This window comes from Filicampus tigris, chromosome 4, assembly GCF_054856515.1.
Source record: "Filicampus tigris isolate MCC_2025a chromosome 4, RoL_Ftig_1.0, whole genome shotgun sequence".
Lineage (NCBI taxonomy): Eukaryota > Metazoa > Chordata > Actinopteri > Syngnathiformes > Syngnathidae > Filicampus > Filicampus tigris.
This window is the reverse complement of record NC_141220.1, coordinates 11781901-11805865: the sequence shown is the minus strand read 5'-3', so window position 1 is coordinate 11805865 and position 23965 is coordinate 11781901. Positions and strand designations below refer to the sequence as shown.

Genomic DNA, 23965 nt, shown 5'->3' with positions numbered 1-23965 from the left:
CAGTGCGTTACAGACGGAATGCCTAGCTCTGAACATTCATTGTTAGAAAACTGAATGAATGAAACAGGAAATGCAACTGCTTCACACAGCATTCCCGACAAATTGGCGATTCAGATTTTATGACAAGTTATACTGAAAAAACCCTTGTGAGGATAAGCGGTATGGATAATGAATGAATGAATATACTGAAAAATGTTTTGTGTTATTTTGGAAGACTGTGCTTTTAGGTTTTGTTGGAAAAAAAAGGTGAGAAAATCAAAAGTGTATTTGATTAATTTACTTTCAATAATGGAAGAAATCCATACGAAAATCCATATCCATAAATGTAAGTTCATGGGAAGGATTCCCAGCTTCACTTTCGTTTTCATTGAGTTCAAACATTATATCTCTACGATTAGGTGCTCTTTGAAACAGTAAGCAATTACAACTATTTCTGCTTGTGTTGGATCTAATGTTTTTATGTAAATATTTTTGAATGTATTTAATAAGGTTGTTTTCTATGCCCTATATAGAATTTTTTATAATTATTTTTCTATTCGTATGTTGTTTTATGTTGTTTACCCCCAAGCGTTATGTTCTTTTTTTGGTTTGTGTTAAAATACAAATTGTGTATTCAATTAATTATTATTAATAATTATTTAATCAATTAGTTAATTATTGTATTTGGCATATGTTAAATAAAGATATTTTAAAAAGTCCCAGTCCCTTTCTCCCAGAAGCCAGCAGTGGTCCGTCAAACGCGTATATTTTTTCACTGGAGTTGGGGAGAGATTTTTGCCGTTGCAACGTTTTAGTTTATAAAATGCACTTCAAATTCATGGTCGGACTCTGGATCGTAAAGCTCCACAATACATTCGTCCATCTTTTCTGTTCGGTGAGCGGTGCGCGCTGCTGGGTTTGGAATGACGTCAAGCAAGAGGCGCGGCAGCCACACCGGGAGAGGCGGGGTTTTGGTGAACCAGGCATCTTACTTCCGGGTTAGAAAAAGATCAACCAAAATAACTCATCTTTCTTGATCGCCATTGTGCTAAAGGTAATATATCGTCATGTACATGCTTATAGTTAACTGCGGAAAGCTTAAAATAGCGTGACACGTTTTCTAATACTGGTTTAAAAATACAGAGCAATAATTTTGAAGTTTCGTAACCAGATGTCTAATCTGCAGAAAAGCACAGTTGATGAAGGTCTGTGTCGATGTCGACGTTCTCATTGCAGGGTATGATTACTTGTAAATTGTCCAACCAACGGGCACAGGCACAATTAAATGGGATCTAATACAAGAGCTGCGTTTGCCTTTGCAAAGCTCCGTTTTGATTGACGCTGTCTGAATGGTATGCTTTTCAGATTCATTGTTAATATGTGGTTGTGGTTTGCAGTGCTGCTATGCATCATACTGAGCAGTTTCTCATACTGTGTTTTGGTTATTACATGAGAGGTGCACAACAAATACAACCACAATAAAAGCATGATAGAATAGCAGCGTTATTGTCTTTGTAAACGTCTCATTTCATTTACAGTATTGAAACGAATAGTTCAAGTTTGTACTTAAGTAATATTTATGTGGTACAAAACCATTTATTTTCTCTTCTATTTTAGTTTGATTTTATTAAATGGATGTGCTGAATATAAAGTCTGCTTTATTTTAGAATCACGGACTGGCTGCTCGTGGCGGGGAACTGACCTCTTTTAAATGCTTACATCATGGGGGTCGTAGTTGACTTTCTTAACATATTCCATATGGAGACCAGCGGATTATCTCTGACACTTGGCCTCCTCTTCCTGGCTCTGCTATACTGGTGAGCATGCTTGTGACTCCTTCCACAATCAGATCAAGAGCCACTGCAGAAAGTCACGTCAGACCTTCGTGTTTAAAATGGATTCACCACCTAAAGATAACCAAGAAAAAAGTACCAGGATGTGTATATATAAATACATAAATATCTATATATATATATATATATGTATGTATATATATATATATATATATATATATATAGAGAGAGAGAGAGAGAGAGAGAGAGAGAGAGAGAGAGAGAGAGAGAGAGAGAGAGAGAGAGAGAGAGAGAGAGAGAGAGAGAGAGAGAGAGAGAGAGAGAGAGAGAGAATATGTAATTATGTAATATTTATATGTATGTAATATGTAATTGCATCTCATTTCTTTTTGTTTTTGTTTCACAGGTATTCAGTTTACCCCTTTTCAGTCCTCACACAATGTGGAATTAAACATCCAAAACCAGTCCCCTTCTTTGGCAATCTATTCTTGTTTCGTCAGGTAAGCTGAGGAGAGAAAATATTGCTGAAATTAGCTTCTTTTGAGGGGACCCAAATGAAAATGAAACACTGCTCCTTACACATCACGAGAATGGCTTTTGTTGCCTCGATGACAGGAGGCAGAGGTAGCGCATAGGAACTTGTTACCCCGAATTTAAAAAAGCTGATGATGACTTGGAAGCCACCACGACCCTTAATGACAGTCAAAGCATTTTCACACACTGAGGCAGCCGTCCTCATCACCAAGCCACCAATTATACGTGTTAATAATGTAGCAGATTTGTGCATGTGGCGCATGCAATGGACACACACAAGATTGTAACAAAAGTCAAGACACGCAAAGCCATTCTGTTCCCACTGTAGTACCCTCTTTCTGAATCTGTTTGGTAAAAAAACATCTTTCGCCTTTTTTCCCCAGATTCTCATCAAAATTGAAAAGGTTCTTTCTTTCCACGTCAGCCCTCTGCAAAGTTTCATGGAAATCAGCTGTGCAGTTTTTGCTTCATAACACTCTGCAAAAAAAAATAAATGTACATTAAATGTTTGCTGTTATAATTGCTTTTTTTTCCATCATAATTTCAGGGTTTTTTCCAACCGGTGTCTGACCTCATAAAGACATACGGTCGAGTTTGCGGGTAGCTACAAAACATTTTCTTCAGCCTCGTCTCAGTCATACAGTATTGACGTTCAGCAGTTGATCCCCCACTTTCTACTTGCTGTGTTTTAGGTATTATTTGGGAAGGAGAGCGGTGGTGATCGTGGCGGACCCGGACATGCTCAGACAAGTGATGGTGAGGGAGTTCAGCTGCTTTCCAAACAGAATGGTGAGCACATGAAGAACATTTTGCAACATATGATTTCTTCTCCTGCAAATTCAATATCTACATGCTTATCACCCTCCCTCCCCTTTTTCGATTTCACCATAGCTAGTGTTTCTCAACCGCTACCAATTAGCTACACCAGCATAACAAAGTGGGATGCAATAAAAAGCAGTACTTTAGTATCCCCTTTTGAAAAGATAATAGTTCATATTTTAATTTTGTATATTTACAAAGTATATTTGCTATATTTGCCCATTTTATTACGTGTGTGCTGCTGTTCTATTGTGTGCTCTTCTCATGTGCTACTGGAATTTCCCTGAGGGAGTCATCCCAATGGATCAATAAAGTCTAAGTCTACGTTAATCAATCATTAAAATGAATGAAATGTTGTTCCCTTGATTGTAGACCAATCGCTTTGCCAGCAAACCTATGAGCGATTGTCTGCTCATGTTGAAGAATGAGCAATGGAAAAGAGTCCGGAGTATACTGACTCCATCCTTTAGTGCTGCCAGAATGAAGGAGGTGAGCGTTGAATGGGGCTTTTGAAAACAGGATGATATCACAGGGAAGAAAAAAATAAAACACACTTGTAACGTTAATCAAGATACACAACTTTACTGACTTCATGCATTGCCATGACGAGTCTCGTATGTTCGAATAGATGGTCCCACTCATCCAAACAGCCACAATTGCTCTGATGAACAACTTGAATGGCTATGCTGAGTCAGGGGAAGCCTTTGACATTCACAGGTGAAGGCAAATTTCATACAAAATAGAAGATGGGCAATTCAGCCAGTACATTTTTTCCTCTCCCTTTTCCATGACCAGGTGTTTCGGCTGCTTCACTATGGACGTAATAGGCAGCGTGGCGTTTGCAACTCAGGTGGACTCTCAAAACAACCCAGATGACCCATTTGTCCGCCATGCTCAGATGTTCTTCTCCTTTTCTTTCTTCAGGCCCATCATGCTTTTTTTCAGTAAGGACAGTCTGCTTTATCATTTAAATATAAAATTAAGGGAACATCTGTACGTGTAATTGTTCTAACTTCCTGTAGGTATAGGTATCTGAATTTTATGAATCACGGGATCGACCATTGCCGCCAATAGTAAAAATGTGGGAATAACTGTCACCTGTTTTAAAAGGCGTTTGTAATTATGTAGTTATGCCACAAGATGGCGGCAAAGCAAATGGACCAAAGCATATGCAGCACAAAATAACGAACCGATGTTATTTTAACAAACGTGTTCAGGAGTTAAATTAGTCAACACAAACAAACCACCATCACATGTGACCAGTAAAGAGTATTAGCTAGCACAAACTGGTGTAACATCACACATGGGCAAACAAATGTGCACACTAGCACTTCACAAGCCAGATTAAGTCATTAAACGCACCTTTTGGCATTTACACACAAGAATCAATGTTAATGCTCAAGACTTTATCCCAGCAGTGTGTGAGGCATAACATTTCAAATGTTAATAACTTATTTTTGCAGTTGCTTTTCCCCACATCATGGCTCCACTGGTGGGAATCATCCCCAACAAACGTCGCCGACAAATGAATGAGTTCTTCATCAACAGCATTCAGGGGATCATTAGACAGAGGGAGCAGCAACCCCCTGAGCAGGTTTTCTTGGATGCAATGTGACCATAACAGGACTCTGTATTACTTTTATGCAGTTTTTAACATTTAGGTCTACATTTCTCTTGATTGAATCCATACGTAGAGGCGGCGGGATTTTCTTCAGCTGATGTTGGATGCGCGCAGCAGCAAGGAGGGTGTGTCTTCGGAGCACAACGATGAGTCTCATCACAGGAGGCCAGAGTCTAGTCTTCACCTTCCCGAGTCGTCCGCCCGGCGTTCGTCGAAAAAGCTGATAACAGAAGATGAAATTGTCGGCCAAGCTTTGGTCTTCCTGCTGGCTGGCCACGAGACCAGCAGCAGCACGCTGGCCTTCACCTGCTACCTGCTGGCAACCCATCCAGAGTGTCAGTGCCGAGTCCAGGAGGAGGTGGATGACTTTTTCAGCAAACACGTGAGCTTGTTGTTGCCTTGTTTGTTGTTCATGCTCATGCTGAAAGTTTGGCGATTCATCCTGTTTTCCCCGTCACCGTAGGGGTACCCTGACTACACTAACGTCCAGGAGCTGACATATTTGGATATGGTTGTATGTGAAGCATTGCGGCTCTATCCTCCTGGATTCAGGTAAAGGGAACAACAATTATAGTCGGCAATAGAAGACCAAAAACAACACAGAGAAAAGAAGTTGAAAAAAAAAATGCTGTTTCTTCAGGTTTTCTCGAGAAATTGAGCAGGACTGCGTGGTGAATGGAGTGTGCCTCCCAAAAGGAGCCTTGTTGGAGATCCCGGCGGGTTTCCTTCACTATGACCCGGAGCACTGGGCCGAGCCGGAGAAGTTCATCCCTGAGAGGTATACATGAACACAGCTGGGCAATTTACTTCCTAAATGTAATAAATAGTACTTAGTTACTCATTTATTTGAAAGTGATTAAGAGACAGTTTAGTATTGTAATAGTTATAATAGTGTAAGTATAATGTCTGTAGGTTTGACGTGTGACTGTGAAATTTTGTCTGTTGCGTGACTTGTTAATTGGCTGGCAACCTGTCCAGTGTGTGCTCCACCTTTGACCCCCAGTCATCTGTGGGTAGGCTTCAGCTCAGCCTCAACCCTATTGAGATGTGCAATTATGATATTTAATTTCATTACGCTAATGGCTAAAAATGTTAAAAAGCAGATTTAAAATAATAGTAGGTCTATTGCTTTTGTCAAAACATTTTTTTTAATCATGAATTCTGATGAACAGTACGTCTTGTGTTATTGTACCATTTAAGATTGAAATCCGTATAATATACCATAGAAGCAATTGAAAATATCTCCACCACGACTTAGGTACAAACGTTTTTTAGAAACTAAAGATATATAGATAGCCCACATTTGTGATAGGTAAAGCGAAAGTCAACCCAAAAATGTTCTTTACAATAATATATTCTATGCAACCCCACTAGTCTAAACACGACATTCCGATTGATATTGTGTTTGTGGAATATGAGTGAAGCAGTAAAATCCACCTGTTTTTGTCCATCTCAGGCGGTGGCCATTTTGTCATTTGCTGTCAACTGAAAATGACATCACAGTTGCTCAGGGCTCAGGTAACAACCAATCATGGCTCGGCTTTAGAAAACAGGTGAGCCAATGACAAAATGGCCACCACCTGAGATGGACAAAAACAGGTGGATTTTACTGCTTCACTCATATTCCACAAACACAATATCAATCAGAATGCTGTGTTTAGACTAGTGGAGGTGCATAGAACATATTTTTTAGAACTTATATTTTATTAAAGTTTTTCTTAACAACAACAGAACATTCATACGGTTGTACACATCCCAAAAAGTAATAAAATAAAGGTCATTTACAAATACAGCATTCCTATGCAACCATAATCGAAAGTATGCTTACAATAACCCAAAAGTGGCACAGGCTAACACAAGCCGTTATGCAACCAGAGCACAAAAAACGTGTTACCTAATAATCATACATTAGTATTAAATCCTCCGCAGGGCCCCACAGCATTTTGAAAATGTGCAAAAACATAATGTCTTTAAGAACATTTTTGGGTTGACCTCTCCTTTAAAAGTATAGAAGAGGATTTTTTTTTGCGTGTGAGAGACAGCGTGTGCTGTCAGTGTTGAAAAGAATGACTGCCGCATACCTAGCAACGGTGTCTCTCCGCCTCCGCACTAAAGTCCAACTTTTGTCGTGTCCTTGGTTGGAGCTACTCTTTCTCTTGGCGTGCTTCTGGTTCAAACATATAAGACTCCTTGCTACAAGTTTCTTATCTTATCCTGGAGCACTCTGAGAGAATTTTATAAATCTTTATGGATATGAGCCCATTCAGATCTTATTTGATCCACTTATCGATGATCTGATTCCATTTATTCACATGGGAAGAATTTGGTTGTTGAACAAGATAGTGTAAATGAACACTGTATGCTCATATTTTGCATAATTGTATGACTTCCTTTTCTCAGAAACCGCATGTACATGCTAAGAAATAGTGTCCCAAAACTGAAATTTACCTTCAGTTTGATCATTTGTGGGCCTGAGAAAAGTAAGATCACTTATTGTGAAAGACACATTTTGTTCTGATTGACTACTAATCGGTTTAGAAATAATTCAAGCTCAAACAGCAGAGTAGCAGACAACACAAAAATGGTATGCAAATGTGAAATGAGATCAGTTTTATCTGAACATATAATTGTGTTTCCTTGATACCCAGTGTGATTCTACTACTGTACAGGTTATGGCTCAAGGTTTTAGTAAGTGCAAGCCTGTGAAATGAAAAGCACGCATCTCTCCTCTAGATTCACCCCCGAGGCTAAAGCCAGTAGACACGCGTTTGTTTACCTGCCTTTTGGAGCCGGGCCCCGCAACTGTGTGGGCATGAGGCTTGCCCAACTGGAGATCAAGATGGCTCTGGTCTGTCTCTTCCACAAGTTCAACATCATCACCTGCTCTGACACAAAGGTGGGTTGCATGATTTAATGTGCATCTGCGTCTAGCGTCTTAACCTTAATGGAACATCTTTTGAATCTTTTCTTCCTCCAGGTTCCGCTTGAGTTGAAGTCATCAAGCACCCTGGGACCCAAAAATGGCATTTTTGTCAAGATCACAAGACGAAACGAGGGATAACATCGGAAACAAATGTGATGGGTACTTGCCGTCTCTGAGCTGCTACTTCCGGTTAATCATAGGAATACTTTGTTGCTGCTGCAATATAGTCACGAAAGCAACTATGACTCACTACGCTGCTAAAATAGAAAAAGAAAAAAAAAGGTTCTCCGAAAATAAGTGGTGGTGCCCTGTGTTAGTACCCGTACTTTACTACTTAGAAAGTATTAAGTGGTGCGTATCCCCTAACTTTTACATATCTGTTCACTCAGACACAATAAGTACCATTAAAACCTACTGTATTCACGCCATCTAGACAGGTAATCAATCGCTAGGGCTGCTTGTCGTTTAGCAATGCCAAAATTAGGTGCAAAAAGGTGCTGGCCATGCCACGTAGGTGTAATATCTTCTTCACAATTAGGGATGTAACGATATCCAAATGTCACAATATTATCATTATCACGATATGGTGGGGAGGTTGGCGAAAAAAACTCATTGTAAAAAAGAAAAAGCTCATGATACTGTATTGGGGGAAAAAAAGCACAATATTGTGTTTTTGTACATATTAACAGCATGACAAAGAAATAGGCTCGATCAGTCATTTTATTGCCGTGGACCTATTGGCTCAGCGGCTCAGTAACCCTGAAGTGGGCAAAAAGTCATGTTTTTTGACGGACATGTGCTGCTTTTAATAAGATTTAACTTGAATGCTCAGCCACTCAATGTTTGCAAACCTTCACCAACATCCATATGATGTCTGAGCGTGCAATATCTAAAATCAATGGGATCACATGGAGAAATAAACTTTCCATAGAGAAGTGGTAGACTGTCTTAGTTTTATGTTATTGGTGAGAAACATGCTAGTTTTGTAGAAAAGATTTTGTTTGGTAGGCTGTAAAGAGAACGAACTTTATGAACTACAACCACATAATTTCCTTACTCAGGGTTGTTTAGTGTTTGTCTGTCATGCATTTTTAATTTCAATAGTGCATCTAGAAAAAATTCACAGCGCTTCACATTTTGTTACAGCATTATTATTCACAAATCAAATTTCCCCGCCCCTCGAAATTCTACACTCAACACCCCTTTTGGGGACATTTTTGCAAATTTATTACAGGACTGCTACTACTAAAATACACATGTATGCAAGTGTCCACTGCCTTAGCTCAATGCTTAGCCTGTTGAAGCACTTACGCCAGCAATTACAGACTCGCGTCTTTTTGAATGTGATGCAACAAGCTTGGCACACTTGCCTTTAGGGCGGCTTCATTCTTTTTCCTCTTCGCAGCACCTCCCAAGCAGCTGCATCAAGGTGGCTGGGGCTTCAAGTGTGGGCTCTGTCTGGGCCACTCAAGGACATTCGCTGATTGTGTCCTGAAGCCACAACTGATTCAAATGATTTGAATCCATTTCAGAATCAAGGTGAAAATGGTGAATTCTCCAGCTGCACTGTACATGAACATGGCATTTCTTAGCTTTAGGATGATGAAATGTGTTCTTAGTATTTGTTGATTACCAACACCTGATTAACTTGCTGTATTCTGGATGATTATTATTCATTTTGTAAAGTCAAACTCACCAGTTTCTTTATTATAGTAATTTATTAAACACTTAAGTGAAATGACAAGTTTGAAAAAGACAATTCATGATTGTTTCTTTCTGAATATGACTCATTAAAACACTCAAATAAATGGAAGAAGAAAAACTACCAGAGCAATAGTAACTCATTAATACAACTCAAGTTCTTGTTTGCCCAACAAATTTAAACACGATGTAGTGACACCTTAAATTGAACACCCTCAACACACATATTTATTGTACAGTATTTATGAGGTCTTGTTTCAGCTGGCTTGAAAAGAATGATTTTGGATGTGTTTACATATTTTTAAACGCTTTTACATTATTTTCTAAGTTGGACTGCCACTATGGCTAACGTCATGTGAGGCACCAGTTTATTTCAAGTATCAAAATATCATCTCTATGCATTTCATTTTGCTTTTCGTGTACTGACTCTAAAAGGAGCAGCAGCCCTAGCAAGTGACATATACTGTATAGTAGATCAGAAGCAAACTCACTCATGCATGTTTCACAGTGGTTACATTATTTTTGCACTTGCTTGATGATTATGAATGTTATAAAGTGAGATAAGACAGCTCTGTGACATGATTCGCATTTGCATTACACATTCATCGCTAAAGTTAACACCTGATTCTGTTATGTCCCAAATTATTACTATTATTATTTTTAGATGCTAATGTCAGTGGTTCTGCGGTTAAAATCTGTTCAAATGCCAGCAGTTTGATAATATAAGAATAATTGTTTCAAATCCAAACAAATTGGAAGGCAACCAGCATCCCAGAATGGATTGTTTGTTTGTTCGACCTCAGAGATTCCATTGTAGTTTGATATGTTGTATTTCTTATGGATTATGTAAGGGAATATCACTTTTCTGTGTTATTATTCACAACTTTAACAGATCTGAAGGATCAAGTAATGTGCCGTTTTACTTTGCAGTTAGTGACTATTTTTGACTTCATTAAAAAAAATTTTAAAAAAAAAAGTTTTTTCCTTTTCCCATTTGTCTAACTTTTTAAAAAACCTAACCAAAGTGTATTCTAAATGCTCATCGAAAACACCTCAATCATTGGACGACAGCCATTAGAAACCTCCCAAATCAACTGCAGCATGAGCTGCTATTGCTACTGGGAGTACTCAATAATGTACTCCGGATAAATCTGATGACTTTCAAAGATGACAAAAATATTGGGTTTTGTCTCATCATCAACACAGCTATCATAAAGTGTAGTGCTTTTTCCTTTAGCTGGTGGACGGGCATATTGGCTGCTTCCCTTGGTGTAGTCGCCTACCAAGACCAGGGCCACAAACATACTCTTGTTCCCACCACTGGCTGTGACGTAGCGGTTTGAGTAAGAAGCCTGTTTGGCAAAGTAGCTCCCTGTGAAGACAATTTATTCACATCAGGAATTAAACATGCACGCTGCTTTCTCAATGGATTGGAATAAAGTTCGTCTACATTGCCACTCACTCAACGAATCATTTTCAGACAATCTTCAATTGATGTACCTTTGCCAAAGGTGGTGCCATGGATGCCGCTCATCCTCCAGTCAAAGTTTTGCTCACAGATGGCTGTGATCAAGTTGTTGTTTGTCCCGTGAAACAAGTACTGCTCAATGACGGGCTTCCCTCCATTTATCTTCTTCATCTGTTCTCTCTGCCTGAATGCACACAAAAAATAAATACAATTTGTGCAATTATGTGTCTTGCAATTAAACGGCTGTCATGTTGATTTTCAAGCCCAGTGTGAGATTTACAACTTAAAGCGTGTCCACAGAGAAGGGTTCTGGATCCTCTTGATACTCTGGATCGTACTACTTGGCATTGATGCTTTGAACAAACATTGAATCCTGTTGTACTCCGTAGATTTGGGAAGAGGCACGAGCTGACAGAGTGACAATGAAGAGCTTATAAGATAAGTTCACAAAAGAATCACAAAATGTCAAGCACAGTAAGGAATAATGAAAGAAACCTTGTATCCAATGTCAGGCAGGGCAAGCTTGTCCCAATGGGGAGGCCATTGTTCTAGCAAAGACCTGGAGCTGTGTGATGATACACATAAGAAGGTGCAGTATTTAAAAAATAAAACAAAAAACTGCTGAGGGATCAAGGTAAAAACAATGATCATTTTCATAAATGTTTCAAATGTTTACATTTTAGACTCCAAGACACTGTTGAAATAAGCAAATGACAAAATGACATTCAGGTTTATTAGTTTGCAGTTGAAAACAACACTTGTCAACAATCCCTGAGTAGAATAACAACATCTGAATGTGGAACATAATAGACTAACATACCTGTTCAGCATGACCTCTACATCATTGGAGGACACAAAGCGAGGCCTTCTTCGGACCTCCCGCTTGGTTAAATATTTTATATTTTCTTGGTACATCAGCTGAGTTCCTGCTTTGAAGTAGATCACATAATGCTGTCTGCCAGCTGTGAAAGTCATTTGTGTCTTTTGGTCTACCAAGTAAAATTTTTCCAGCGCTTCAGAAGTGAGAGAGGCTGGCTTGTTAACCTCACTCTGAAGAGACACAAAGGGACACCATGAAAGAAAACAGCGGAAAGATACAGTCAAACTCAGTATTTGGACTCTAGCCAGCTTTTTCAAGAAAAATGTGCTTTAAAATCAAACAAACTTGGATATCAAACCACCGACATGTGTGACATCTGAGAATTATTTTCAGTCAGCAACTAAAATTTTTTTTTTTGTAATGCCATCACAGGAATGATAATTACTACCAAAATGGAATTGGAACGTACCGTTTAGTTAGCCGGTAAAATACAATTACGAGTAGCCCAAATAGTAGAATCATTTAGTTACCTATCTAGCACCTTTCACAAAGTGAAAATCATAAAGTGCTTCAGTTTGAAGTCACCATCGAAAAAACTTTATTCATTGCATCAATATGTACAAAACAGCGCAGGGTGAGATATTTTTACAAACTCCTTACTTTTGTGCAAATACAGTGTGTTTAGTTTTTCTGTATTTTATTTGACACAGAGTTACAACTTTTCTTTTTTTTTTTTCTAAACATAATTTCATAGTCTAATAACATACCGGTAGTTTATGAATGTTGAATGTATTTAACGATTTTTTCCTGGTGAAGAATGACATTCACTAGCAATGAAAGGCCATTTTGTGTCATTGATTATGCTCATATATACCGTAGTCAAGAGCGTTCAACGTACATTTTTGAGGAAACCTTTAATGTCAACCTGTGCCAGGGAACGGTCTGTGTTTGGCTCATATATCTATGGTCAATCTGTTTGACAAAATACTATCAACCTCGTTCTGGAAACTCAAAGCCTCCAACCTCAACTGTCCAGAGAAGGAATTGTATACATTAAAAATCTGCAATCATAGCACAAACAATTTCAGCTAACCTGACCAAACTCCTGCCACTTGCCAAGCTCATCCTCCCAGTACCAGAGCCACTGTGTTGTCAGAATAAAGCGAGGGGCCTTGGTCACAGAGGAGGCTGTGGATAGGCGACGCACAGGAGAGCCATTGCAAATCATCTGCATGAAGTCAACAGACTGCATTTCGGTGGCCTGAGAGAAGCTGAAATAAAGCAGTGAAAATAAGTATTGCACACAGCCTTACAAGAAAATGAAATCCCAACACTAGCGGCATGTAAAAATGTGCATTTTTAAACACAGAAATCCATTTTGATTTGAGAGAAGTATTGAGCGCCTCTTCCAAACAATTGAAGCCATTGCCACGGTGTTAGATTTATGACGCAATTACATAAGCGTAATGTCAAATGCTGCGTACAAGCATGTTTTGTGCGTTCAGAATGAGTTTCGCGTGTACAAAACCGTCCACGCCCACGCACAAAATTCTCTCCGCTACGGCTTCAATACGCTGATTCACGCTTGCAATACAGGCGTGATAATTGTGCCACGATTTTTAATCAATCAAGTGATGGACAGTAGGGCTAATTCTGCTTGGTTGTTTACTGTGCAATCGTAACTAAAGGGTGGGGAGGACCCGGAAAAAAAAAAAAATCAACTACTGGTGTCTCAAGGGACAGTAATGTTAAACCAAACAAAGATGTTTGGGGAAAAAATGTATTTTTTAAAGGTTACTACAACAATAAGAACAGCAAAGTGTGTTAGAATCCAGAAGAATATCAACCCTCTATCAACTAGTTTGAGGCTTCCCAGACGTCATACTTACTGCTGTAAAATGCAATTGGATAGCAAACAGCCAATCAGAATTAGCCCTAGTCTGACTCCTGATGGGTTAAAAATGGTGGCACAATTATCACGCCGGTATTGCAAGCGTGAATCAGCGTAGCAAATACGCAAGCGTAAAACAAATTTTGTGCGTGCGAAACACATTTTTGAATGCACAAAACATGTTTTTGTACGCATTATTCCCCATTACATACACGCAAAACACATTTTTGGAAGCGGTATTTGACATTACGCTGACGTAATTGTGGCATCAATCTAACGCCATACTTTGCTACGTTAATTATTCTGGAAGTAGTTTTACTTCCAAGTCGCAGTAAGAATGCGAGTAAGTAAATTAAAACTGCACTTTCATCTTTCTGAATGTGGTTTCTAATTTCGTTATTTAATATAATAAGACAAGACCAGATATTAGAGACAGCTCTCGATATTATGCAGTTCAGCTGCTACACAAACCCTCTGAGGTACAGGTTATTCAATTTTGAAAGCCATCCTGTAGTCGACGCCTGGTCTACGGCGCTTGACAATCTTGCTGGGTCACAGTAGGCCTTCTCAATTTCCTCCATGTCGGTCAAGTCTTTCCAAGTCACACCGTCCTTGTCCAAAACCTGCCATCGATATGGTAAGTGCCAGTGGACACGGACACATTTCTCTGTAGGAAAAAATAAAAATACATTTTTTAAGAAGTAACACAAACTACATTTAGAGGTGTGCAGACAGGATGATTTTACATTTGGACACTGAATTGTTTTCTCAAAATGAAAAAGTATTCAAATGAAAATAAAATCAAAACATGTAATATTGGGAGAGAAAAGTCGCACTGTAACAAGAATTATATTGCGATTTGAACAAGTGAATGTCAAAATTACCAAAGAAATGTATACTGTACATGCATGTGAGACCAAGAGCCAACTATCAATCTTGAGGTCAGGGTTTGAAATATTAACGGTAGCCAGATGAAAGCGGCTGCCTTGATCGCACACTGACGCTATAGTTACTCGTGTGCATTTTAGCCAGGGATACTACATGCTTCACTAATTCATCCGCAGGCAGACAGACAAATATAATTATAAAGTTCATTAACTATTGTTTTAAAATCACAATACCTACATGAGAGTAGAGTGTGGGTATTTTTTGGCGCAGCTGCCTTGATTACCCACTGATGGAACATACTCGCATGCATACGGTGTGGAATGTACCAAACCCTTCCATCATTGTGGCTCATGTCTGTGGAAGGAACCTTCACTCCATATTCCTTGTCAATTATAGCAGCCATGAAGCTGAACTAATCATCACGATACAAATTGCTCCCGAGGTGTTTCCTTTTCAGATGAATGGCTCATTGTTCTGCTATGACCTTCATTGGGCATTCCAAGGTCCCTTTTCTTTAGTGGCAAACCGATTAGGTAATGTCCATCAACTATTCTGGTAGACTAGTTCACCCGTGGGGAACCGAATGGCTCAAATGTATCCTTTACTGGATCGTGACATTAAAGGTGATCATGATGATGATAGCAAACATTATTACCTGCCTGATTCGTTTCTTTTTTTTCTTTTTCTTCGCTTTATTTTGAACATATAAGAAAATAAATAAATAAATAAATAATAAATAAACAACAACAAAAAAAAGGAGTGCCATCGAAGTGCATAAAAAAAGACACATACATTACACGTTCGAAAAGGAGTAGGACAAAGTATACGTATACTTACCAGTTTCCAGATTTAGGTGACTATGAATAAAGATTAACGTGCCTCTGAGGGTAAATATATTTGTTTTCATAAAAATGAGTGAATTAATTTGGACAATGAGTTTGAGCAAAATGTGATAAACAGGAGAAAAATGTTAGAATAATTGTTCATAGGTTATTCCATATTTACTCTTATAAGTATTGTAAGGCATTAATTCAGCATTATAAACTTGTTGAATCGTGTAAGTCAAAGTTGTTTGTGAAGAAAGTGGAATGTGAGAAGGACTATGCTGCAAAATAGGAACGATGCTCTTATCGAAGGGCATCCCGTGGTGTAACAATAACAATGATGTTGCGCACACACACACACACACACACACCCACAAACACCGTCTTCGAACGCGATGCTACATGTTCCCCCCACCCTTTAGAGTAGCAATTTCTATGTATACAATTAGGGAGCACCCTAAGACAATAAAGAGAGAGGAGACGGAGTGGCTGATCAGAGTGTTGTGAGGAATTGTAATTGTACAGTCCCCTGTGCTCTCCTCGCGAGTAAAATTTTTTTTTAAAGGGAACAATGTGTAGAATGTTCGGATTTTTCTATTATCATTTTAAAAACCCACTATTCATTTCAACAATATGCAAAACAAATGCTCTCTATCACATCAACGTAATTATTTGTATATAATTGTAGGTGAACCAATTGTAGGTGAACATAGGGAGGCTGCCATGTTTCGCTGCCATCTTTGCGCTACGAATACTAAGGAAACAAACTTTGCGAACTTAGTTCCTAGGCATCATGACTACTCCATGTGTAACAAATGCATTGCACTTACTTCATGACTTGAGGGAATTCTAGAAGTCGTTTGTGATGACATTTTTCTTGCACCTCTGTTGAAGAAATTGTTGGTATGCTTGTGACGTGTGGTCTCTCGGTAGCACCGCAGTGTGTGTGCTTCAAAATGCACGCGCTTCCATCTTAGGTCGTTGTATTCTATTAGTTGACCAATAGAGGGCACTGAATTCTACACACCGTCCTTTAAAATAGACAGCTCTCATACTGGCTCTGATTATTTTGTGCTGAGTCAGAATGCTGTGGCTTTTCGGTGTATGACTTGAGCAGGAAAAAGTACCGGTAATTACTTATCTACTTTGCTTCATCTGCTACAATCTAGCTGATTTTTCGAAAAGTCCAGTGCAGTTTAATTTAAAAGTAATGATCGATTCTTTTCCCCAAACATTTATCTTCATTATTTTTTTGTGTGCAATACATTTTAAATGAATCCTTTTTTATGTCGAGTTATAGTTAGGTTTAGTTACACTTAGTTATTTTCCTTTACATACATTTATATATGTATATCCTATACTTTATATACAGTATAATATAAGTTAAAACTGTCTAGATAGTCAATTTAAAGAAAAACATGTCTTCATATCAGTCTCACCATTTTTGTTCATATACATATCAACACAAAATGTAGAAATGAGAGCCCAGTCTTCATTACCTTTGTAGGTGCATTGTTTTGTGAGGAAGTATAGACAGATTTCCGTTGTGTCAGAATCACTCACTGGCTTAGTTGCGCCCACTGACACAGCAGCACCTTTAACCTCTGAAAAAAAAAAAAATACGCGTGTGACAAACACATATTGGACCAAAGCACGAGACCAATGATGATTTATAAATAGTTTTTACCACTATGAGCAGCAGTAGCTGGACTATAATCCGCGATGATGCTTTTATTTTTGTAAACTTTTGGAAGACTCTTAATCATCTCTGGGCTGAATTTGTCAAAACTCTTGTGCACCTGTGGATTGACATCATGGATTCTGGAACATGAGGATCCTAGTTTACAGACTCCTGTGGTGAAATAGGTTTTGCAGATATGAAGCTTGTGGCACCCAGAGGTGAACTTGCACAAACCGCTTACACCCTCGCCCATATTGTAGTGTGGGCATATCTAGAGGAAATATAGAAGCACATGAAAGAAGAATTGCCATTAATACAAATGCATTATATTTCCACTCTTCTAAGACTGTTGACATCTGAAGTCATTAGAAGAATGAAGCAATAGTTGACGAAGTAATCATTCGCACTAGGACCACACACCTCCGGGAGAAGGTAGGGGTCATTCTGGAGTAACAGCTGGAACAGCTGTTTTTCTGAAAGGTGTTGGAGGTCAAGATTCTTCAACAGCTCTGCATTGTGCGGCAAAGTCAAGACATGTGGATATTTGCATTTAAATCTAAAAAACAGAACAAACAAACAAAAGCAGTTTTAGCTGTAGAAAAACGACCACGCATTTGCACTTCTTTCTGTGTATCAGCACTTGATGCTGATTGTGGTGACTGGCCACTAGGGATGGAACAGTACTCGATGTTACCAACCCTTGTGTTTTTTTCCCCTTCTTTCCTTTCACTCTGTTCAATTACTTATAGTTGTACTGTAACTGTATTCGGCTTCAAAATGTATCTCACTGACGCAACAAAATGTGTTGCATCCATTGTGACCTGCATCTAATGTTAAGTTTTCTACTCGCATGTTGTATGTGTATTCTCAGCGGCTGTTGTTCCCATTGTTCTCTCACCCCTCCCCCGACTGCGCAACCTCTCTATCCCTTTTTATCTCTCTATCTACCAGTGTTAATTTCGTTGACGAAAAATGTTCATAATTTATTTCGTCGCGAATGTTTCTATTCAAGTGAACACGAAACAAAAAATAAAATAGAAGTCAATCATTGAGACGATGAATACATTAACTTGACAATCAGTCAAGTCAACGATTAAAAGACGAAACACAGTCACGAAATGCAATCAGAAGAAGGAACCATATGCGGGTAGGAGAAAAGAACCACTCAGAAAATGGACCAGACGGGATGAAGTGATAAGACAACAAGTCAGAGTCCAACTTCAGCAGTCAACCGGAAGCAGTCGAGAAATGAGACAGGTACGATGTTGGAAGCCAGAGATGATGTCCATAATATAATAATAATGTTGGTAGAGAGCGATGAAAGGATTTTCGGGCCCATTTCACCGACGAAGAATAAAGACGAAGTGTAAATAATGTGGAACGGTCAATCATGGGAAGAATACGACGAATTTGAACTGAAGCAACATCAACAGAATGTACATCGAGAGATGTTCTGTAAGGTACATTGTACATTTATTGCCGTTGCTATCCTTGTTGTAGCATTAAACTGTGGAGAACTGAAAAGAATTGTGTGGTAAATTTACGCTGTGGTAAATTACAGCAATTTGACACCATTAGCATTGGAACTATTGACAATGGTTGCTTCCCAAGAACCCATCCCTCCACCCCTTCCTTTTTTTTTTTTACATTTATTTAGAAGAAAACTCATTTTTAGTGTTTTAAGATGGCGTAATATTGTCAATTTTAGTCAAAAGACTATAACTAAAATTAAATTAAAATATCAAGTCAAAATGAACACTGCTATCTACCCTCTGTTCCTCAACTCTGGCCATATCTCATTTCTTTATTTGAAACCTCCTTGTACTCGCTCCTCTGATTACATGTTAGCGTCTCCCAGCAGAGATCCCATCCAGGAGACAAGAACAACACACATCACATCATTGACGTGTTACAACTCAATCGTCTCTGTGTCTGAATTATTACCCCCTGTGTTAACTTGTACAGGTGTACCTAATGAAATGTCAGGTGAGTGCATATGTCATCTGCATATTGCTTGCCCTCCTTTAAAAGTAAACAATAGTTGTGATGCATGTGGAAACAACGACGTGGCACTTTGTATTCACGTGTTCCACAAGTAATGTGACTTGAAAAGGCTGGGCGCGGCTTTCTGGAATGTTTGTTTCTTTCCCATTGCTGCTACTTGAATGAGGAAGACAACCAATTGCTAAGAGGTAAACAAGCACAGGTGAGCTTTGGAATCATTTCTTACTTACATATTATACATACTGTACTTAATAATAAGTGTTTATCCAAAAAGTTGATGTTTAATTGTCAAGGTGTTGGGATTAATTACTGCCGTGAGTTAGTGTTGCCGCTTAACATGAAGAACAGACTGTTTTAATATGACATGTCATTATTCCTAATTCAGTCACGAAAATACCCCATAATGTTGTTTGAACTACCAGTACAAGTTTACTAGGGGTGTGCATCTCTCCACAAAAGACGATTTGATACGTTTTTTGATGCAAAATAATTCAAGGACGGTTCGATTTGAAAGTGGAACAATTCAATTAGACTCAGTGAGATTACGATTCGATTCGATATAGTATGGCTCAGCTCAATAGTGTATGATGCATAGATGTATGATGCAATTACTTTACTCTAAAGGCCTAGATAGATCGGTTTGATTTGATGCACTCGTACCTTTTAAATAAAAAATGGTTTTCCGGTTCAAACTGTTTTTGTTACACCGCTAAAAGTTTACTAACCAAAACATGTTGGTATTTTGTCGCTCTTTTATTTATAGTTTTCTTTTTTATCTCATTTTAAAGCATTTTTAGTCATTGTATTTAGAATTTTCAAAATTACTTTTTTTTTTTAACTTGAATATTATTTATTTTAGTCCATCGGTTCTTTCTGTTTTTTGAATTTTTTTACATTTTGAATTTTACATTGTTATTCTTATTAGTGGTTTAGTTTAATGTTTTGGTTTAGCTTCTATCTATTTCTTTATTAATTTTAATAGCAGAACTGGGCATTTTACAAAAAAAATTACAGTCTTTCACCATCCCTTTATCCGCCATTTTGTCCGGCCGGACCAAATAGTAATCGTCAGAGCTGGTCACTTGCCGGTCCGTCCTCCGTCCGTGACCTGGGTACCCTTCCGTCTTTCGTCCCTCCGTCCTTATTCATAAAAATTATTGTCGTCCGACCCCATCCGTCCTTGTACTTTTGAAGCGCTTCCATCCTTAATTTCCATCGATCCGCCCCCCGCCGCCCCAAAAGACAAACAAAACAAAACAAAAAAACCTCAGTGCACTCATAAACATTTTTTAAAGATCATTAGTTGGATAATTTCCTAAATACGCACGATTTTGATAATCCAATGAAATGTTATTCCATTCAATTTTCTCTGTGTCTTACCAGAACTTTCAACAACACCTGAAGTGTAACCATGTGGCCAAATCAAGGTAGACTGTACATAACCATCTATGGTTCTTGGGGGGGGGGGGGGGTACGAAACAGTGGCTCACTGTGAACATTTGTATATATGTGTGTTGGTATCAGGTCCATCCAACCCAGCCTTCCCTCCTGGCTACAACCCCCCATACCCCGCATTGCCGCCCGCAGGGGTCTATCCCCAGCCCACGCGTCAACAGTACCCTCCTGTCCAGTATCCAATGGGTGTCAACCCAGCCATGATAACCAACAACGCACCCCCGATTGTGACGCCTTACCTGGGGGGCCCGGGACCTCACCCCTACCCTGCAGCGCCTGGTGGGTATCCGGTGGCCCAAGTCGGAGGTGTCCACCCTGGTGTATACCCGTGCTCTCCGAAAGGCTACCATCACCACCATTATAAGGGCCACTACCACAACATGGGCCATCTCTACCATGGGGGGGTCAACACGCAGTATCCCCTGAGGGGGGGAATTGGTGGGGCCCTGACTGGCATGGCCATGGGATTGGTGGCACATAAAGCCCACAAAAAGTTGAAGAAAGGAAAAAAGCTGAAGAAGGTGCACAAGCTGTATAAGCATGGTTACTATGGTGGCAGGGTGAGTTGACATCACTCTTGCATTACTATGTGTCCAGTCTTTAACTGAAGTGGAGCAGATGGCACAGGAAAAAATACATACCGCATTTTCCGGGCTATAAACCGCGACTTTTTTCCTAGATTTTGAGCCATGGGGCTTATAGTCCGGTGCGGCTATTCTGTGGATTTTTCTTCCACCGCTCGGGGCGCTCTAACCGGCATGACAGTACAATTCAATACAATACATTTCCCATTGACTGGATGTGACTGCAGGTGGAGGAGTTCAACAGGAGAGGGCGCCATGCACTAGGTTATTGCAATAGGTGCTGTAATGCTTTGATTCTATGTTTTCCTAGAGGTCTGTGAAGTGCACATGAATGCGACGATTGGCTGTTACGTCTGTTCCGTTGTTTCGATGTGAAATACTATTGTTGATTTAGCACGTCGTGTATTAGATTGGCTGACTTTATTAACATAAAACAAGATAGGTGCATATATAGAATGTAGTAGAACAATAGATGGTGGATTAGCTGACAAACTGGAGCGGCAGTCGGTAGTGAAATTAAGATAAGTGCTGTTTAATTTCTCGTGGTTCTCTTCTGTTTTAATTAGCAACGTTGCTGCAATGTTAAAAGACACTGTTCGGAAACAATCTGCTCAGGTACATACATGTATATTTACAGTTCATAATCGTTCTGTAAATGCAGTAAATATAAAAGTTTTAAACATAGATAGGTGCGGCTTATATAAAGGTGCGGCTTATTTTTTTATTTTTTATTTTTTTTTCTAAAAATATTCTAACAATAGAGTGAGTGCGCCTTATATAACAGTGCGGCTTATACGGTAATTATTTCCTCTGGGGAAAATTAAAGACAAAGATCAATTAACTTAGAAGTCAGCTTGTATCAAGGAGAGGATTATTATTTATTATTATTATTTATTATCTTCACTTTGTAGGTTCCACTGTAACTCCACATGTTCATTTTGAGCTGCAGAAGCCTAAGAATGAATGATACATTTCTGTTTTTTTTTTTCTTTCAACAATGCATTTACACAATTATTAATCTGTCCTCACAGTATTCCTCCAGTAGCAGCAGCAGCAGTAGCAGCAGCGACTCTGACTGAGGCCATCGTCCGACTGTATACTACCAAGGGCCTAAATGCTAAAAGGCATGATCAATAAATTCTTTCCATTGAAAATATGAAAGGGTGTAACTGCTAAAAAAAAAACCAGTATCAATGAATATTTTAACAGGATTTGTGGACTGTCACGGCTTACTATTTGACAGGGTATGCTTTGTATCAGTCTTGAAATCTAGGCCTACTAGCACTAACATGTTACAGCCATTGATTGTCATCTCTGTGTTATTAAACTATGGAATGTTTCTTGTGGTTGTCATTATGAAAAACGCTCTTTAATATGGTGATTTGAAATAATAAATGTATAATGCTAGTAATGTTTCTCGTCAGTGCTGTTATTTAAAGTCCACATGTGCATCTAAAAAAATTACAGTACAGTCAGTGGAAACTTGATTTGGCATACCTGGAACCATTTGGCCCCAAATTCAACGGACAGAATATAAGAGTCCACTCCACTCAAAACGCCCCCTTTATACAGTACCTTTTAAAGTCTGCTAGTTCCAAAATAATTTGACACAGCGCCACCAGTGCTGGGGCGCCATCAGCAGACTGAGACTGGACATGTATTTCTGGCTTGTGCTGCTTTGTTGTCATCGATAGAGAAACTTACAGTAGCAACCTAACAAGTGGCCGCCATCTTTGTGGAATTAAAAAAAATAAATAAACAAACACATGGAATAAGAACTTCAGATGCCTCTAAAATCCCCCATAACAAATACAACATAACATATAACATGTTGAAGCATTCAGCCTACCAAGAGATTGTGGAAAATTCCATGCTGCCAGCAACTTTGTGGGAACAATTTGGAGCTCACCACTTCCTTTTTTAAAAGTGTTCATCTCTTATTAAATAATTAGTTAACAGATTTATTATAAATAAAAAAGCAAAATTAATAATTTTACATATTCAGACTTATCTTAATACTTTTGTTAACTTATTATAATTTAATTATTTGTAAATAATATTGTTTAAAAATGATAACTCGTCATAATGTTATCATTAAAATAAACTGCAGACTTTATATGCACATTTGGCATTTTAATAACCTCATCTCGAATTACCTGGGTATGTTTTAAAAATGATAACAATCAAGTTCTGGAAGGCACTGCAGTACAAACCATTGAATTAAGCAGCTTTTAACTCACCCAAACATGCAGGTCCCCAACACATAAAACTTGCATAGGTGCAAACTCGCACACTGTATACACTCGCCAGGTTTTTTGTTCTGGCAGATCCGTAGCGAAGTTTTGGCCACAATCACACTGTCCTGGCTTAATATTTGACCGGCAGCGACGCCCAGGACGCCGTTATGCACTGCTATTCTGGCTTCATCCGTAAGAACATGGTGAAGGACTGACGCCGCAACAGTAAACTTCTGTTCCAGTTTCCCAATCAGAACCTTGAAGTCCAAACTGCCATGGTCGTCACACAGTATCTGGATGATGAAATTAGACACATTTGCAGTCATCTCGGCGTAGATTTGTGGATTATTGCCGAGGTCTTCGGCTTTCCAAGGCTTTTTCGTTCCTGTTTCTTTTATCAGAGAAACAAAAGTGAAACACCTTTGCCTGCCCCAATGGGTAGATCTCATTTCTCTAATTTACAAGATCTCGCGAGAAGCTAAGAAAGTTACAATTAACATAAATACGGAAGTCGATACAAACATTAATTTCGGCTAATGTCGTTTGTAATTTCTGTGAACGTGAACATTAATGTGAAACACCTGTTGCGTATTACTTAACAACACAATAACAACAAAACATATTCGATGCAAGTACTGCACTTATTTCGTATTTATTCTTATTTACTTTTATTTTCCCTTATTTTACACAGTCTGTCTGCAGCCAAGAGAATATTTGACCAATTTATTTGATAAATAAAGGTT

At 38.8% G+C, this 23965-nt stretch overlaps 3 protein-coding genes across 9 annotated transcripts; 2 read left to right on the top strand and 1 right to left on the bottom strand.

Moving 5' to 3' along the window:
• Positions 1 to 939: 939 nt before the first annotated feature.
• Positions 940 to 9494, top strand: tbxas1 (thromboxane A synthase 1 (platelet)). 5 transcript variants are annotated; one of them, XM_086027166.1, is made up of 17 exons: positions 1001 to 1033; positions 1216 to 1331; positions 1647 to 1796; positions 2179 to 2272; positions 2690 to 2710; positions 2854 to 2906; positions 2999 to 3095; positions 3498 to 3614; positions 3754 to 3842; positions 3921 to 4069; positions 4589 to 4719; positions 4820 to 5128; positions 5210 to 5298; positions 5387 to 5524; positions 7480 to 7642; positions 7724 to 7828; positions 9075 to 9494. In XM_086027166.1, exons 3-16 carry the CDS (start codon positions 1702 to 1704, stop codon positions 7805 to 7807), a joined length of 1629 nt encoding a protein of 542 aa, XP_085883292.1. In that variant the 5' UTR covers positions 1001 to 1033; positions 1216 to 1331; positions 1647 to 1701; the 3' UTR covers positions 7808 to 7828; positions 9075 to 9494. The 5 variants fall into 5 exon arrangements, with proteins under 5 accessions (XP_085883291.1, XP_085883294.1, XP_085883292.1 ...); XM_086027165.1 differs by lacking the exon at positions 1216 to 1331 and having other exon boundaries at positions 940 to 1033; XM_086027167.1 differs by lacking the exons at positions 1001 to 1033; positions 1216 to 1331 and adding an exon at positions 1044 to 1184.
• On the bottom strand, positions 3692 to 23658 carry parp12a (poly (ADP-ribose) polymerase family, member 12a). Of its 2 annotated transcripts, XM_086027164.1 has the most exons (13): positions 23226 to 23658; positions 17363 to 17498; positions 16949 to 17213; positions 16761 to 16865; positions 14021 to 14216; positions 12752 to 12929; positions 11659 to 11888; positions 11334 to 11403; positions 11119 to 11246; positions 10871 to 11022; positions 7523 to 10742; positions 5053 to 5517; positions 3692 to 4966 (listed from the first exon to the last, which is right to left on the bottom strand). In XM_086027164.1, the coding sequence occupies exons 1-11, from the start codon at positions 23546 to 23548 to the stop codon at positions 10486 to 10488; spliced, it is 2040 nt and encodes a 679-aa protein (XP_085883290.1). In that variant the 5' UTR covers positions 23549 to 23658; the 3' UTR covers positions 3692 to 4966; positions 5053 to 5517; positions 7523 to 10485. The 2 variants fall into 2 exon arrangements, with proteins under 2 accessions (XP_085883290.1, XP_085883288.1); XM_086027162.1 differs by having other exon boundaries at positions 3692 to 5517.
• Positions 19045 to 22396, top strand: LOC147148500 (uncharacterized). Of its 2 annotated transcripts, none has more exons than XM_086027170.1 (4): positions 19045 to 19148; positions 20330 to 20373; positions 20471 to 20961; positions 22017 to 22396. In XM_086027170.1, exons 2-4 carry the CDS (start codon positions 20358 to 20360, stop codon positions 22062 to 22064), a joined length of 555 nt encoding a protein of 184 aa, XP_085883296.1. In that variant the 5' UTR covers positions 19045 to 19148; positions 20330 to 20357; the 3' UTR covers positions 22065 to 22396. The 2 variants fall into 2 exon arrangements, with proteins under 2 accessions (XP_085883296.1, XP_085883297.1); XM_086027171.1 differs by having other exon boundaries at positions 19103 to 19134.
• Positions 23659 to 23965: the final 307 nt, after the last annotated feature.